Raw genomic sequence first — 17,855 nt, forward strand, 5'->3', positions numbered from 1 at the left:
AACAAATACATAATATAACCTAGAAGCATAAAGGATTTCCCGCCAATAATGCAATAACTAAATTTATTCTTTCTGATTATAATAATATTTATTGACCATGGTTAAAGTTGAAAATTTAAAATGTGTTTAATGTATTAGTGATACTAATACTTGTATGGTGATAATATGAATGTTTGTTTATGTACAATGTTTATCATTATACTTTGGACAAATTTGGTTTTATACTTTGATATTAGTGATTTGATTCAATGTTTTTTTGACAATATTCAACTTATTTCTTCGACATAATTTTGAACTTTTAATCTACTTTAATTTTATTATTAATATTATGCATAGTGTTATTATAATTAAGTGAATGATATGTCATGGATAAAGTATTAGAAATTATGGAAGTAGACAATGATAGTATTAAATCTGGTAAGAAATTATAAACATTTGTAATTTGTATGGGTTATCCAATTATTTATTTTTGATTTAAATCAATATATTATAAATATATAGAATATTGTTTATACTTATAATATCTAATTGCAGAGTTATTCTTTTTGATTGCCAAGTTTCTGAAGGATAGTCAATTTAAAAATGCTTTTGAGGTAAGATTCTCAATTAAACATATTTATAAATAGATTATTTTAATAGTCCAATAAATAGAAGTTTATGTTTAAGATAAAATTAAAACATGAAGTACTTTATGAAAATCTGATGTCATTTGAATAAAACTTTTTCTTTGTTTATTTATTTGTTTTTTATTTTTTATATTCTTAGGCACTTAAATCAGATTTGAATGAATCAAATGTAAGTTATAATTTATATTAATGATTATTAAATATTATACTGACTGAATATTTGTTTAATTTATAGATACTACCTACACGAATTGATTTTTTGGGTGATGAAAACCAGCAATCATTTGATGAATTGGTATTATTTTTTTTTACATATTAATATCTGAACCCTTTAAACTGTATTAATGCATCCATTTTAATAATGTTATATTTTCTTTTCTTGTATTATTTTTCTAATTATTAAAATTATTTTTGAAGTTTTTTTTAACCTTAATCAACTTAAATATTTTATACTATATAACAATTGTTTTTGTTTAGATATCTAAAGATTTATATTAAGAAAATTAATTTTTTTTTAGAAACTAAATTATTTTTTTTAAAATGTATATATTTTTCTTTATATTGAAGGGATGGTTAAATTATTTAGTATGAATTGCATATGGTCCACAATTGATAACTAAATTAATTACATTAGCAAAAATTAAGTACAAATTGTGACATTCATAGATTAATAAATATACTACTTAGTATATAATATTAATGTATCTATAATGCTATAATATATAATAATATATATAATAATAATATATATATATATATATATATATATATAATGTAATTTATTACCATTCATACTATAGCTTTTATAATATTTGGTATATTCGATGGTAAAGATTTTTTATATTCAATAATTTTGTAGTACTTAATTGTTAGTTTATTAATCTTATAATACATAATATTTAATATTTATTATTCTTTAAAATCCAATGATTTAATTTGAAAAAAATTAATAATTAGTTTAATATTTTTAGGAAAGAAAATATAATCATATAAAATCAGATCATTTATTAAACATATGTAAGCGAATCCGACTATTAAGCAACTATGAAAAGTCTTCTGTTCCAGTTGTTTTCTCTTTACTTGGAAAAGGAAGTTTTTCTCTTGTCAACACCCAAAGTATATTTATTATATATTATAATAAAATATTAATTATATTAAAAATACTTTGTTTTTAGAAAAACGTAAATACTTATCACTCACTGATTGTTTTACTCGTCAGCATAATGCTTTACCATTGCCTCCTATACATATTAGAGGTCATAATATTGGTAATTAATAGTTTAAGGTATGTTAAATAATACATTTAATAATTTAAATATATTTTTCAGTTAAAGTGCTTTTTGGTCGTGAAATATCAGGGTCAGTTGATAAAAGATATTTATTACCAGTTTCAAAGTTTTCAAATGTAGAATTTCATGGTCGAGTTCTTGGTCATTTAACTGCTGTTTACTGTGTTTGTTTTGATACATCCGGAAGATATATAGCTACTGTATGTTTTCAATTATTTACTTTCTATTAATATTTAATGCGGTTATTTATGTTAGGGAGCTGATGATTATTTAGTTAAATTATGGGAAGCAAGTACTGGTCGTCTTTTATCAACATTAAGAGGGGCTAGTGCTGAAATTACTGATATAGCAATTAACACCCAAGCTACACTAATTGCTGCTGGGAGCATGGATAAAGTATTAAGAGTCTGGTGTCTTCAAACAGCTAGACCAGTGAGTTGTAATAAAAATATTATATTGTAATTAAAAATATATTTTCTTAATGGTTTGATATGTAAAAAATGTCCTTCTCAATCAGCATTGACAATAATCTGACTAACACTCATGGCAATATAAAAATATTTTTGATTGAAAAGTCATAAATCTCTTTTTTTTTGTTTACTTAGATTGCTCATGTAGTAGCACATGCTAGTATGATTGTAACTGTGAATTTTTGCCCACAAACATTTAATGGTCTTGGTTATATAGCTTCTACTAGTACTGATGGTTCAGTTGTATTTTGGCCTTTTCGATCTAGCAATGGAAATACTATTTTTGAGTAAGTTTTTTTAAATTTTTTTATTTTAACTTATAGCATTTATATACCTTTGTTTATATTGATTTATATATTGTGTTTTTAAAAATTCTCATAGGCCTAATTTGACTGTTTATAATGAACGTATACGTCCTGGTAGTGCCAAAATACTTTGTGGTGCTTTTTCAGCTGGTGGCGTAATGTTTGCTACTGGTAGTGCAGATCATAATGTTAGAGTGTATAAAATGACCCCTCCATCACCAGATGCATCATCTCCAATACGATTAATGGAAGTTGAAGCTCATTCGGATACTGTTGACTCAATACAATGGGCTCATAGTGGCTTAAGATTTAGCTCTGGCTCTAAAGATGGAACAGCTTTAATTTGGGCTTACAAAAATCAAGAGTGGAAGTATAAAACATTACACATGACTACTAAATTAAAAAACAAGTTAGTTTAAGCAGTTTAATTTTTTTACAAATTTACATATAGATTTAGAATAAATATGGTTTGATCATTTACATAGCCTTGGTGAAAAAAAAACAGATGAAGAACTTAAACAAATTAAACCATCTGTAACCTATTTATGTTGGGATCAAAGTGATCGTTGGATTATAACTGCATGTACAGATATGACTATAAAAGTTTGGGATTCTAATACTACTGAACTTTTACAAGTTATGACTGGACATAAAAAAGAAGTATATGTATTAGAATCTCATCCATTTCACTCTAAAGTAAAACTTAATAATTTAGAAATAAATTTGTAGTTTTTATTAAATATTCAAATTTATACATATAATTTAAGATTTTATTGAGTGCTGGTCATGATGGCAAAATATTTTTATGGAATATTCTAACTGGAGAAGTATTAGTATCGTTTCAAAATTCTATTGAAGGCCAAGGTTTTGCTGCATTATATGATGCAAAATGGTCACCTGATGGAACAATGTTTTCTGTGACTGATTCACAGGGTCATTTATTAACTTATGGATTAGGAATACCCTCACCTCGTAGAAAAGTACTAGTAAATATTTTATGTATTTAATAAACATTTTTCTGATATTTAAATATATTATTTAGGTTCCATATGAAGTTTTTTTTCATACCGATTATCGACCATTGTTACGAGCAGCAGATTATTCAGTTTTAGATGAACAAACTAATATGGAACCACATTTAATGCCACCTCCATTTTTGGTTGATTCAGATGGATCACCATATCATCCAGAAATTCAAAAACTAGTGCCTGGAAAAGAAAATGAAGGTCTTTTACAATTAGTTGCAGATGTAATAATCAATGAACTAGGTTCGTAATTGTAAAAGCTATGATTTTATGGTTATAGTTATTAATATATTTATTATTTCTTCAACAATATATATTTTACTTTAACTCATTATTTGAGTTTATGTATGATTTTGTATTTTACTATAGTTAAATTTAGTAAATATAATTTTTTTTTTATAATTCTTGTACGATGAATTGAGCAAATCATATTGGTATATACACATACTATAATTCTTAATTATAAGGTTCAAATTAAATTAATTGTAGTTCAAAAGTTTGAAGTTTCAGATGTTGAATTTTAATATATATATAAAAAACATTTTTTTTAATATTTTATTTTAAATTAGGCCGAACTGAAGTTATTGGAATTAGAGGAACAGCAAATATGAACACTGTTGAACATTTATCCAATAATTCACCCAATCAATCACGTATGTAAAATATATTTTCTACATTAAACAGATTGATATTATTTACTTTGTTATTTTAGGAGTTATAAGTTTACATCCATCTGTAGAACAAAATAGTAGTTCGTTTTCACTTGAAAATAGACCAAAAATTATTTGCAAACCATTAAAACCATCAATAATGGAACAAATACAAAACCGAATGTATGTTTTTAATTTAAGTTTTATAATAAATTTTTTATTAATATTGTACTAATGTAAGTAATTATTTGTATAAATCAATTTATTATTTTTAATATTTAAGATTACCTACTTTATTTGTCATTAAAATTTATGCTTAACAATTTCAATGTATAGTTTGTTATACTTTTAAGTATACCTTATATATTTATATGAATACATTATAAATATTTTATAGTAAGTTATAAGTAAAAATATAATTCATTTTTAGAAAAATGTTGGGCATAATGGAAGAGGAAGAATTTACTATAGAAAGTGATAAACCATTAATAATTGATGAAAAACCACAAGTTTTATCTATTAAGCCTAAAAAAAGACCACAAGCCAAACATTCATATAGTACTAGAGCCACTATTGTTGAAACTGAACCACAGGTTTATTATTTAAATCTACTTTATTATGACTATCATTAAGAAAATTATATTCAATATTTGATTATTTATTAATATTAAAATTTTAGGAAAATAGATCATCATCTAATCCAGAAGAATCTGAAGAAGAAGATACTGATTATACCGATGGAATAGGTTCAGATGAAAAAGTTGAATCATCATCTGATACTGATTCTGGTACTAGTTCTGAATATTCTGATTGGGTGGCTGATAGTGGTACAAATCTTGAACCACCTAAGCGTACTCAACATCGAAGACGTCGTGTCAAAAGACCTACCACTCCTCCTTCTTCTCCATCACCTCCTTCTTCACCTCATGAAGGACCTAAAACTGTTCCTCCTAGGAAAGTTCAAAAAGTAAAAATTATTTTAAAAAAATATTGCAATTGTTATACAATTTTTTTTATCTAATAATATTGCTCATGTTTTTCTATACAGGATGTTCCAGAAATATACAGACCTTCTGAATGGTTTTCAGAAGTTTTACCAAAAAAGTCTCCTTATTGTCCACAAATGGGTGATATTTTAATGTTTTTTGAACAAGGTTATAATTTATATTTAGAAGCAGTACAAGCTAAAAAAGTTTACAAATTAAGAAAGTCACAATGTGCTCCATGGGGAGAATTAGAACTTAAAGTGAGAGTTAACTTTAAAAATATTATAATAAATATTAATTATAAATCAAAATTGCAAAGGTACCACAAATGGTAAAAGTAATTGGAATAAAATATGAAATAAGACCACCGCGCTTGTGTGGATTACGATTAGCAGTACTAAAAGAAAATGGTGACCATACTTCTTTTAGTTTTGATCTTAAATATCATGATATGCAAGATGTAATTGATTTCTTAGTTCTTCGTCAAACATATGAAGCTGGATTAGCTAGAAAATGGAAAGAAGGTAAATCATTTTGTGTTAATTATATTTTTTTATGCAATTAATTAATTTTTTTATTTACTTAAGGTCAAAGATTTCGAAGTATGATAGACAATGCTTGGTGGTGTGGTAAAATTGTTGAACAAAATAATTCTCGGTCACCATTTTTGTGTTATCAAGTTTTGTGGGATAATGGAGAAAAAGAAAATTTAAGTCCTTGGGATATGGAACCTATTAACCCTAAGAGTATAGATTTTTAATTTTTTGTTATTATTTTGGTATTTTATAAATTGTATAATTATTAATTATTATTTAAACCAAGGAGAACCACTGAATGGTATGTCATTACCAGTAACTACTAAAGAAATGAAAGATATATTGTATCGACCTGAATCTGGTAATAAAGAATGGCCAAGTGGATCTCGTGATTTAATTTGTGACCGAATATTACGAGGTCTACATGATCTTATGGGAATGTCACTTGCTGAACCATTTCTTGCACCAGTAGATATTCAGGAGTATCCATCATATGCATACATTGTGGAGTACCCCATTGACCTATCAATAATAAAAGTAAAAAATTAATAATGAAAAATAATAAATTCATAATGTTATATTGTTATATATTTTAGGCAAGATTGGAAAATCGTTTCTACAGGCGTTTGGCAGCTGTACAATTTGATGCTAGATATATCGCTAGTAATGCTGAAAAATTCAATGAAGAAGGTAGTGATATTGTGAGAAGTGCTCAAATCATCACAGAAATATTACTGACAATTATTAAGTATGAGTTACAGATATTTTTATCTTATTTTAAAAGTAGTTTACCTTTTTATTATTTAGTAACTGTATTTTCTTAAATCTTACATCTAAAAAAATAAAATACTTATTGCTAACTTATAAAAAATGGATAAAAAATTTGATTGAATCCATCTAATTAAAAATTGTAAGTAAATGTTAATATGTTAGAATGGAAAAATTGTTATTATCTTTCAAAATGTAATAATTGTTCTTTATTTTTATAAAACTGTTCTAAATATTTTTAATTTGAATAAAAAAATATATATAGTAAAATTAGATTGAGATGATACACGTTATACTGTCATTGTAGTTTTAATCTCAATTGTAAATAGTTTTACCTAAAATCAAATATTTATGGCTATAAAAATAAAAATTTGATGATGTTACTGAAACTTTAAATCTATTTCAGATCTTCTTCTCCTGTGGAAGTTCCTTCTCTATGTCGACAACTACAACAAAATTATAAAAATAATGAAAACGAGAAAAAAATTGAACCATCTGAAGATCGGTCTCGTAAATTAAGACCTAGATCATTGAGAGTAAGAAGGCGACGAGAATGTAGTCAACCTTTTAATTGGAAATCGGAATGTAAAAAATTCTTGCAAATGATGTGGTTATCTAATGATAGCAAACCTTTCAGGTAAAACCATAATTAATGTTGAATTTCATGTTTGTATATTTTTATTTTTATTCTTCCTTAGTGTAATTTAAGTAACAAGTGTGTGAATCTGTATGTATTTATTTTTTTTTTTATATATAATATACTATATATATTTATGTATTTTGTTACTTTATTTATATTTGTATAGTTAAACAGTATTATTATTTAATATTTTATTAATTTGCTGATTGATTTGCTATTTCATTAAAATAATAATATAATAAAACTATCAATTTGAATTTAATCAATTAGCAAATTAATAAAATATTAAATACTAATACTGTTTAACTATATAAATATAAATTTAAAATTGTAGAGAGCCAATTGATTATGATAAATATCCTGATTATGGACGAGTTGTTAGTACACCTATGGATTTGACATCCATCCGTGAAGATTTACGTGGAGATAATTATAATACTCCACTAGAATTCTGTGAAGATGTCCGAAGAGTCTTTAATAATGCAAAAATTTATTCAGAAGACCATCCAGATGAAAAGGTATTATTAATAATAACCTAATATAAAAATAGGTAACTTAAATATGACACATTCAAACATTCAATCTAATTGGGATTTTAAAAGTATGGGTTTTTTTTGCATCTTATTAAAAATTATACAATTTTTTTACTTTTATTAAAAAAAAACAAGAAAAATAATTGTATTCATTTATACAATATGTAATATTGATAATTGATTAAAGGGCTGGACATCTTTATTAAAAAAGGTGTCTAAATAACACTACTTCAAAATTCTAGTCTATTTCATTTAATACATTTTTCAAGTGACACCACTTGTTTTCTAGGTTTTGACATTTACTATTTTTCCGATAATATAATATCAATTATGAGTACCTATTGTATAATTTGTTACATTTATATAAAAATCATGTTGATACATAGAAAGTGTAAAACTAATGTTCAAATTTAATGTTAGGAATTAAAATCTCAAACAATGACTTAAAAACACTAAAATGCTCTAAAAAATAAAGAAAATTACCTTAAAATTTGTTTAATATCAAATATTAAACAAATCCAAAATAAAATTTCTTATACTCATTTTAAAGCGCTAAAAACAAATATGTGACAATACAAGTATTGCAGAACAATCTTTGGAAAACAATTCAAAGTGTATTAAAATTCCTGTCCTACTCATATCTTTAATAAAATAAAATGTTATGAATTTGCAGTATTACATTTTTTATCCAAACATATTTTCTTATACTTAAAATACAGTACCAATATTTAATTAAATAACACTATTAATTGCAAATTTAGGGTTGTGTTTAATAATTAAGTTTTTTTTTCTTAAAGTTGGAACAAATGACTCAATCAATGATCAATATGGCAGAAGAAAATATAACTCAAATACTACATAATTGGAAAAGAAAATCATCCAGGCGTCCTACATGTAAGTTAAATTAAAATTAAAATTAATCATTATCTATCTTATTATTATTTTTTAGCAGCTATAGTAAGTCATTTAAGTTCACGTCCTCAAAGAAGATGTCGCTTAAAAAGACAAAGAGATTTAGATGATAGCCCGACAGAAGATGAAAGTGATGCAGATTTTAATTTGAGAACAAAAAGACCACGAAGATTAAGAACTATAGCAATTAAAGAAGAAACAACAGAACAATCATCAGATGAAGAAGAAATAAAATTTGATCCTAATCAACCTTCAACTAGTTATGCGCATAGTAAGTTTTATTAAATAATAAATTTTATAACTAATTTTTGATTTTTGATTTTTAATTTGTAATAAATTCCAGATGAAAGAACTGGATCAAATCATATTAAAAGAAAAAAATCTTTAGATATGCCATCAACAAGTCATGAGATTAAAGAAGAAGTTTTAAATAATGATGAAACACCACTTAGACGTCATTCTTCAAGAATTTGTAAATCTACTTACCGTTTTCTAGACAATTATGATGAAAGTGAAGATGATGATAATACAATTGAACCTCAGCGGCCAAAAAGCTTAGTTAAACCTCTCCCAAAAGATTATGATAATGATAGTGATGATGAAGTCTTGCCACCAAAACCGTCTCGTAGTAAAAGACTTGTACGTGAAGACAGATTCGAAGTACCACCTATCACTAATAGAATTCAACCTTCACGTTTTCGAGCTGAAGAAAACATTGAAGAACAACAACAACCTACTAGAGCTCGATCTACAAGATTTTTAAACAATGAAGAAAGTGATCAGAGAGGAACAAGAAATTTAAGAAAGAAAAAACGTTGGAATTATGCTAAAATGTTAGATGTGTCTGGTGTAAGTAGTGAAGAAGGTACTGATGATTGGAAACCTGCTAATAGGTTTACCAAAAAAGCTTCTCTTCATAAAAATCGAGACATAAAGAGAAAACTAAAAAGAAAGTATAGTGAAGGTAGTGATCAAAGCTCCAATAGCAGCAGTGATGAAAATGATGGCAATGATGATGATGAAGATGATGATGAAGAAAATAGTGTTAATATAAAAGTATCTGTTAGTAGTCGAGGACGAATTAGGAAATTAACTGCAGAAGCCAAAGCTCATTTGTTTCGAAGAAAATAATTTAATTATAATATCTCTTCTCGATTTTAATTTTTATCATTATTTTTAGTTGAAATTTAATCATAAATTAATTTAAAGTATAAATGTATTGAATCAGATTCAATGGTTATCATTTTATCATTTTTTTGGTTTATTAAAAATATTAATTTAATAAATAATTAAAATTGAATATTTATAAATATGAATAGTTTAGTATGGTTTATTATAATAATTAATTCAAAGTTTCGATTTTCTTCAAAAAAGCTAATATTATATGCATGATTTAAGAAAATATTCTTTAAGTTGGTACCTATAAGAGTTTAAAAATGAACCTTTAGTGGTGTCAGTTCAAATGTAATTTACCACTATAACATAAATCAAATATGAAGGCACTCGCAGAAATAAATCTGGGGAACCTGGAAGTTTCTTCTTTACCGTCTATATGAAAAAACGAACCATAATACCTCGAATTAAGAACAACAAAGAAAATTGTAAATGGATGCCCCAAAACCAGTGCAGTTATAATTATAGGGCTCTTAAATTTATTTTGGTCTACATCCATATGACCATATTTGTTTGATTGAAATAATTTTTTTTCCAAATGCATGATTGCTTTGAATAAAATTAAAAATATTACAAATTCCTGTACATTTTTTTAATATTGGTTTGAATTAAAATTATACAAAAAAAAAAAAATTTCACCAATTGGTATTACTTAGGGCAGTTTTTTAAATACAATAATTAATTTATTATAAAAAATGTCAAAGATAATACTATAAAATTCATAATAGTTTTGATCAGTGATTTTTTTAATTTAAAACACTGAATATGTGTTGACTTATTTTACAAAATTTATCTATTACTTCATCATAATTTTTTTCTATGTAGTAGTTACATTACATATTTTCATAAAAACATTTAAATCTTGGGGCGGCTTTCTGAGCCCTGACACCAACTACAAACTACAATTAACTTTATTATGGTTATTTATTTGCATATTTGGCACTATCAACTCTTTACGTTTTATTCAACGATCTAAAATTCTAGATGAATAGTTATGCATTGATAGTGTGTTCCAGAGACCAGAGTGGGGCCTCCAAATGTATGTAGGCCCCGAGACCCACGAAAAAACCAGTACAATTGCACCACTTGGTTAACCTAACCCTACGTGGGCGTCTCTAGTCACAGATAATCTAGGTAAAACTCATAGATAATAAATAATATTTCTTTAATATCTATGATAAAACTACATCGTAGTTACCTTCTTACATACCTACATACATCGTAATTCTATGATAAATTAGCATAGAAGTCAGTGTACATAGCACGGACTAGTGATGGTAATCAATAGCAGGTAGCAGCTATAATCGCGAACTGCTATTCAGTGTAAACAATAGCAGTGATTGCTAAATTTCATATTGTGGTTTTTATGTTTTCCTATATTGTATTATAGCTGCTGTTATATTCATAGGTAATATCTATGGTTATATTATTCACAAAGAATTTGCAGCAGCAACTGGTATTATGTCTCATAATTTATAATGGGCTAAAATAGCTACGTTTCCAATACATAAGCGCACATAGGGGGGTGCTTAGCACTCCCTTATTTAAAATTAGCACCTCCAATTTCCTAGAATATTTATTTCAGTATTTCATCAATAAATTGTAAATTATTGTGCTTTATTGGGTTAGACATTTTTTTTTCCACTATAGACAATAATATATAACATAGTTAACGAATACATGATTAAAACAGTAGGTATAATTGTAAGAGTATAATTGTGACTGAAAAAACATAAATATAGGTATAGAAAATAAGATAACAAAGAATTTGGGTGATACTATTACTACAACACTTTCTGAATCCTGGAGAAAACATTTATTTTGGCCAAAACCTGATAATAAAAAAGGAAAAATAAAAAACAAATAAATCTGCCATTTGCTGTCTCATCAGTTAAGTGGATAGAACAACATGTAATAAAAGAAAAGGAAAAATTAAAAAAAGAAGAACTAGCAGAAAAACGAAATCGAAGAAAGGAACTTTAAGCTGCTAAACATTTAAAAGTAACCAAACCAAATAAAAAAATAAGAGGACAAAAGCTTATAATAAAAAAACTAATACACAAATTAAAATATGTTGAAGACGAAGAAGATGTATGCAGTATATTCTGCAATGAACCCTACAAATCATCCAAAAGTGGAGAATATGGATCAGATGTTATAGTTGCACTGGTTGGGCTCATGAACTCTGTGCTGGATATGACAATACAGCTGCATTTGTATGTGATATTTGTCTTTGATTTTTATAAATTATAAATGTTATGTTTAATATTATATTATTATACCAGGATTGTTATTTGTTTTGTTTTAACATTTTTTAACCTGTTTCAGTTATTTTAAAGTATTTTTATTACCTAGGTAAGTACATATTGTTTTTATACATTATAAAATAAATGATGCTATATTAAGTGTAAAATTGTTTTTATTTTTTAAATATATTACTAGTTTAAATTTTTTACATGATTAGATAGTAGTTCCTTACTAACTAATGCTAATCAGCAGTCTTGGCTATTTAAACATTTATAAAAAAAACCAAAAAGAAACATTAATAAAGTGGGGGGCTTAGCCTACAAAGCCCCCTTGTTGTTTGCACATATTTTAAAAATAATACTATACAATTTTCAAACACTGGGTTCGATTTGTTCAATTACTAGTCCAAAGTGTTCAATCACTAGGTAATTGTATTTTTTTTTTAAATATTATAATTTATCTATATATTGATATAAATTGATACTATTTCATTAATATTCATTTTAAATTAGACAAAATAATCAATATATTAGTTTAAAATTAATCAATATGATATAAAAAACAAATATATTAATAAATTCTTAATGTTAAAAAATCCTTAACTGTTCAATCACTAGACCGTATACACTAGCATTTAAAAAAAATTTGAATGCCCCTACTGCCATCACTGTATTCTTCATAAAGCTGTTTTAATCTATCTTATCTATTACTTTTCGGTGGTCGTCGAATAGTACCCAGTTGACGCTGTGCGACTTTAGTTTCGTCTGCTGCATTTTCATGCCGCATCTTGATAATCAATCTCCAAATTGTTGGATGCTTGTGATTCATCTATTTCAGTATTAGACATATTGTATTACATTATTGAATTTTAATACCTAATAATAATTACTTACTAAGTTTGAAAACCGATTATTCCATCCCTCGCATACATTGTTAGTCCGATCTCCATGGTTTAATGTTGCGTCTCTTACATTCCAGACAGATGGTGGAAAATTAGGAGTTGTTTTTCGAAATTTTATACTTGTATCCGATTGCCCGTTTCCAACTCTATTATACGCCCCTATATATGTGCGCTCAAAATACTCGAACAAATCTGTAGCTTCTTTAGGCATAACACTTTTTAAATATGTTAAACCTTGAAAAAAATCAAGCTATTTATAGACATTTGAAGTTTTTTTTTTATTTGATTACCTAAAAAGTCGAAAAAAATGCAACCAAAAAAAAAAAAAAAAAAAGTAAAAATGCAAAATTAAATTTGTACTGTTGAATTTTGTGTGACATAAGTCAAATTTCTATAAAGACGAGCCTCGAATATAAGCATTAGAAAAAAATGTTGCAAATGCATCAAGTCCTGGGCCCTAATCATAAGATTTTATAATTTTATAATAGCAGTTCAAAAATATTAATTTATGTAGTTACAAATTTATAAAATGTTATATACTAATCTAACCTAACCTTCCCATATTTTTTATTATTAAATTATATTTTACGTTTTCACTACTTACCTGTATTTTTTTTTTTTTTTTTTTTTATTAGATAAAATAGAATATTTACAATCTGTAATTTATATACATACAATAAGTAAATATGATGACAAAAAAAAAAAAGGTAGGTATAACGTGAATGGCGTGAGGAGGGAGGTCCACCACCAGTGTGGATACCCTCTAACTTGGGGGAGAGAGCTTTATTTTATTTTATTTTTAATTATATTTTTTTATTTTTTTTTTTTTTTCAATTAGTGCAGGTCGGGATTTAGGAGATCACGACACCAGTGTCTTTTTAATCGACGAGGGGGGTTATTAGGCATGAATTCACTGGCCAAGTTGGAAATCAATGGATTTGTGTGGTTAGCTATTTTGGTGTGTAACTTTTTGTAGTAGTTTTTGGCTGTTTTGGAGACTGTTTCAATTTTAAGATCCTTGTGAAGTGAGAGGTTTGAGACGTACCATGGCGCGGATATTATTAGGCGAAGGGAAATAGATTGGAAGGCTTGTATGGTCCGTATTTGGAAAGGCTTGGCACATCCCCAAATTTGTATGCCATATGCCCAGATAGGTTTTAGCATTGATTTGTATAATAGTAATTTGTTGTCAATAGAGAGTTTGGACTTGAGAATAGGTCGTAGTAGATGAAGTCTGGTGTTGAGAGTCTTTCTTTTAATTTTGAGGTGTGGGCCCCATGTTAGACGCTTGTCTAAAATTAGACCTAAGTATTTGGTTTGAGTTGTGGTTTGGATTGGATTGTTTTGAAAATAGATTGTAGGAATAACAGCTTTTCTTAAAGTAAAAGGAATGTGAAAGGACTTGTCTGTATTGATTTTTATTCACCATTTGGTGGGCCATTGTGAAATATTGTCAAGATGAATTTGGAGGTTTTGATATGCTGTTGTGGAATCGGGATGGGATGAGAGGATTGCCGTGTCATCAGCGTAAGTGGCTATCAGTGTATTTTCAGAGTTGGGAATGTCAACTGTATAAATGTTGTAGAGGTCTGGTGATAGATCACTTTCTTGGGGTACTCCTGCTAAGATTTTGAATTGTGATGAGAGGGAGTCTCCTTGGCGGACGAGAAATGAGCGGTCATGTAGATATCATTTGGTCAACAAGTAGAGTGGAGTCGGGAGGAAAATTTTTAGCTTAAAGAGCAATCCGGTATGCCAGACACGGTCGAACGCTTGTGATACGTCTAAGAATACTCCTGGGCAGAAGTTTTTGGTCTCAAACGACGAGGCTATTTTGTCGACAATTTGGTGGATCTGGTGGGTTGTGGAGTGGTTTTTTCTGAAACCAAATTGGGTATTTGGTATAATTTTGTGGAACTTGAGAATGGGTCTAATTCGTTTAAGCATCACTTTTTCAAATAATTTCCCTAATACTGGTAGAAGGCTTATTGGCCTGTATGAGGAGGGTTCATTTTTTGGTTTGTTGGGTTTATGTATAAGGATGATTACAGATAATTTCCAGATTGACGGAAAGTAGGACATTCTCAACATAGAATTGAAAATGTGTGTGAGAAGAACTATTGATTTTTTAGGAAGGTGTTGGAGTATTTTATTTGTTATTTGATCATGTCCAGGTGATTTTTTGATTTTTAACTTTTGTATTAAGTTTTTTATTTCGTTGGGAGATGTGTGTTTGGTAGGGAGTGACATTGGTAGTGGGCTAGTTAGGAAGTTTATAATTTGCTTTAAGTGACTTGGTTCAGGAGTTATATCGTGATGAGGAGTAAATATTTCGGATAGGTGTTTACCAAAAGTGTTGGCTTTGTCAATGTCCGAGAAGACTAAGGTGCCGTCTGCTTTTTTTAAATGGAAAGGTTGATCTTTTATTTTTAAAATATTTTTGGTGGTTCTCCATAAGGATCCATCTTTAGAACATAAGGATTCGTATTTGTGTTTGAATAACTCAGATTTGTGGATCCGAATTTTAGTTTTTATGGTATTGGACAGGTAATTGTATCTTTTTTTGTCGGATGGCAGTCTAGTGTGTTGCTAGCGTGAGCGTGCACGACGCTTTTCGATAATTAGGGTTTTTATGTTGAGAGTTATATCGTATTGATTTGAATTTGGTGGTTTGTTTGGATTAGGAGTAAAGGATGAGTCAGAGATCGCTGCTTTTATTGAGTTGACAAAGTCTTGGGGCGCTATTTCAATTTCACTGCTGGTTTTTAGAGAGATTTTTAAGTTTGTGTTATTTTCTAAGATGGTGGAGAATTTTTCCCAATTGACAGGACCTTTTGCGAGGGTGGATCGGGGAGGTTTGTAGGTTGTTGAACCATTTATTTCAAGAATGACCGGGGTATGATCTGATGAAATTTCACAACTATTTTGAATTTTATGTCTTATGTGTTTTGGAATTGAGGTGAGAAAGAAGTTTAGAATGTCAGGCTGGCGATTTATGTGAGTAGGCCAGTAGGTTGGACCGTTTGGAGATATAAAAGAGCAGCCCAGTTTTTGAATGTTGTCAAGAAATAATCTCCCTCTAGAGTTTGTCAATCTGCTACCCCATTGTGTATTCTTAGCGTTGAAATCGCCACCGGCGATAAACGAGCGCCCAAGTGAGTTTCGAAAGTTTTCGATTTGAGGAGGCGTTATTGCCGGTAGAGGAGGACAATAAACTGAGGATAGTGTAGTTGGAATATGATTTAGTACGATTTGGATATTCGTTGCTTGTATTGATGGTAGTTGGAGGCTTTGGAGTGGGTAGTGTTGGATTTGGTTTGAGACTAAAATGGCGGATCCCGCGTGGGCGGTTCCGTCGGGATGGTTGGCTTTGTATACTTGGAACCCAGGGAAAAAGTAATTAGTACTGGAAGTGTAGTGAGTTTCCGTTATTAGTGCAATGTCAATTTTACTTTGGATTAAAAGGTGAAGTAACTCTAGTTCGTTTTGTTTTAAACCATTTGCATTCCATAGTATAATTTTTAAAGACTTGGTGTTGGGGGGATTAGTATTCATTATTTGAAATTAATTTATTGATTACTGTGGTGAGCAATTGGATTAGCGGGTTAATTAGTAACTTCATTTCGGTTAAAAATGAGGACATTAGTTTTTCTATGTTATTTTCTTGGATGGGATTGTGTGTTTCACGTTGTGAGTACTTTTTTTTTTGCGTGTGTTTCGTGAGGGGGTATTTTGGGAAGAGGGGGGAATTCATTTAAGTCTTGTGTAATTGGTGTAGTCTGGGGAGTGTCCACACTGGGGTCCTGACCCACGCTTGCATTGTTAGTATTAATTACATTGTTTATTTTAGTTTTAGAATTTTTAAAGAACAGACTTGAATTTCAATGTAAACGCTGGAGATTTTTGTGTGTGCTGCATCCACGGTAGCTGGCAGTGTGGTTGCCTCCGCATAAGGTGCAAGTTGGTGGCTGGTCTTTGGACTGGGTGCAATTGGCAGTTAGGTGCTGTCCTACGCAACGGACACATCTTGGTGGGTGGGCACAGTAGGTTTTTGAGTGGCCGTAGTCTTGGCAATTTGTGCATTGGATAAGCTCGCGACGTTTATGAGGTTCTTCAACTGATATTTTGGTATGAAGTAGATTTTTCAAGTGAAAAATATCCTTGTTGATTTCAGCAGGATCGAGATCGACGAAAAACAATGGTAATGGTTGTCTAGAGGTCTTATGTAAAACGTTACTAACGTTGCGAACTGAGTAGCCGATTTCAGTAATGGCTATTCCGACCTCAGAAGTTGGTGTAGATGGGTGGAGGTTACGTACTACGATTCGGAAAGCTCTATCTTCACGAGCCTGATACGTGTGATGTTCAATTTGCTTTTCTCTGAGATGTCTGATGACCTTTCGGTAAGCATCCGAATCTTTAGTTTCGATTTTTAGATTTTTCGAGGTTGATTTAAATGAGAAATTATTAGTGCCAATTAGATCAATAAGGTCCGTACGCAGCTTGATAAAATTGTCAATATTGCTGACAAAAATAGGTGGAGGTGCTGGGATTGGTTGGACATCATCAGTTTCAATATTGTATGATGTTGGTTGAGTTGGAGCTGATTGGTTTGAAGCAAGTTCGGAAGCTGTAGTAGCAGGTGAGATAGGAGCAAACCTATTTTCTGTAACAAACTGGATCTGTTGTTTTTTTTTTTGACGATTTAGATGATGTGGAGCTTGACGAAAGAAGTAACGCACGTTTTAACTTGGATGATTTCACATTTTTTTTAGAGATTTTAACTTGAAATTC

General features: G+C 28.7%; 1 protein-coding gene across 2 annotated transcripts; it reads left to right on the forward strand.

Annotated features, from left to right (window-relative positions):
• Window positions 1-237: 237 nt before the first annotated feature.
• On the forward strand, window positions 238-9,911 carry LOC112684072 (bromodomain and WD repeat-containing protein 1). Of its 2 annotated transcripts, none has more exons than XM_025555375.1 (27): window positions 238-417; window positions 535-593; window positions 766-795; window positions 862-921; window positions 1,598-1,742; window positions 1,802-1,894; window positions 1,955-2,115; window positions 2,171-2,347; window positions 2,521-2,672; window positions 2,767-3,099; window positions 3,176-3,386; window positions 3,458-3,670; window positions 3,733-3,958; window positions 4,285-4,368; window positions 4,428-4,548; window positions 4,796-4,958; window positions 5,045-5,332; window positions 5,414-5,611; window positions 5,671-5,875; window positions 5,939-6,097; window positions 6,174-6,424; window positions 6,484-6,635; window positions 7,062-7,292; window positions 7,630-7,813; window positions 8,626-8,722; window positions 8,778-9,011; window positions 9,084-9,911. In XM_025555375.1, exons 1-27 carry the CDS (start codon window positions 366-368, stop codon window positions 9,869-9,871), a joined length of 5,067 nt encoding a protein of 1,688 aa, XP_025411160.1. In that variant the 5' UTR covers window positions 238-365; the 3' UTR covers window positions 9,872-9,911. The 2 variants fall into 2 exon arrangements, with proteins under 2 accessions (XP_025411160.1, XP_025411161.1); XM_025555376.1 differs by having other exon boundaries at window positions 366-417; window positions 8,781-9,011.
• Window positions 9,912-17,855: the final 7,944 nt, after the last annotated feature.

Source organism: Sipha flava, unplaced genomic scaffold (genome assembly GCF_003268045.1).
Source record: "Sipha flava isolate LNK unplaced genomic scaffold, YSA_version1 240_pilon_pilon, whole genome shotgun sequence".
Lineage (NCBI taxonomy): Eukaryota > Metazoa > Arthropoda > Insecta > Hemiptera > Aphididae > Sipha > Sipha flava.

What these genes read in the sequence shown, in the direction of transcription:
- LOC112684072 (XM_025555375.1), top strand. Translation starts at nt 366, where the DNA reads ATGGATAAAGTATTAGAAATTATGGAAGTAGACAATGATAGTATTAAA. An exon ending in TAATTCACCCAATCAATCAC is followed by an intron (nt 4,369 to 4,427) that starts GTATGTAAAATA and finishes TTGTTATTTTAG; the next exon opens with GAGTTATAAGTTTACATCCA. An exon ending in TTGTTGAAACTGAACCACAG is followed by an intron (nt 4,959 to 5,044) that starts GTTTATTATTTA and finishes TTAAAATTTTAG; the next exon opens with GAAAATAGATCATCATCTAA.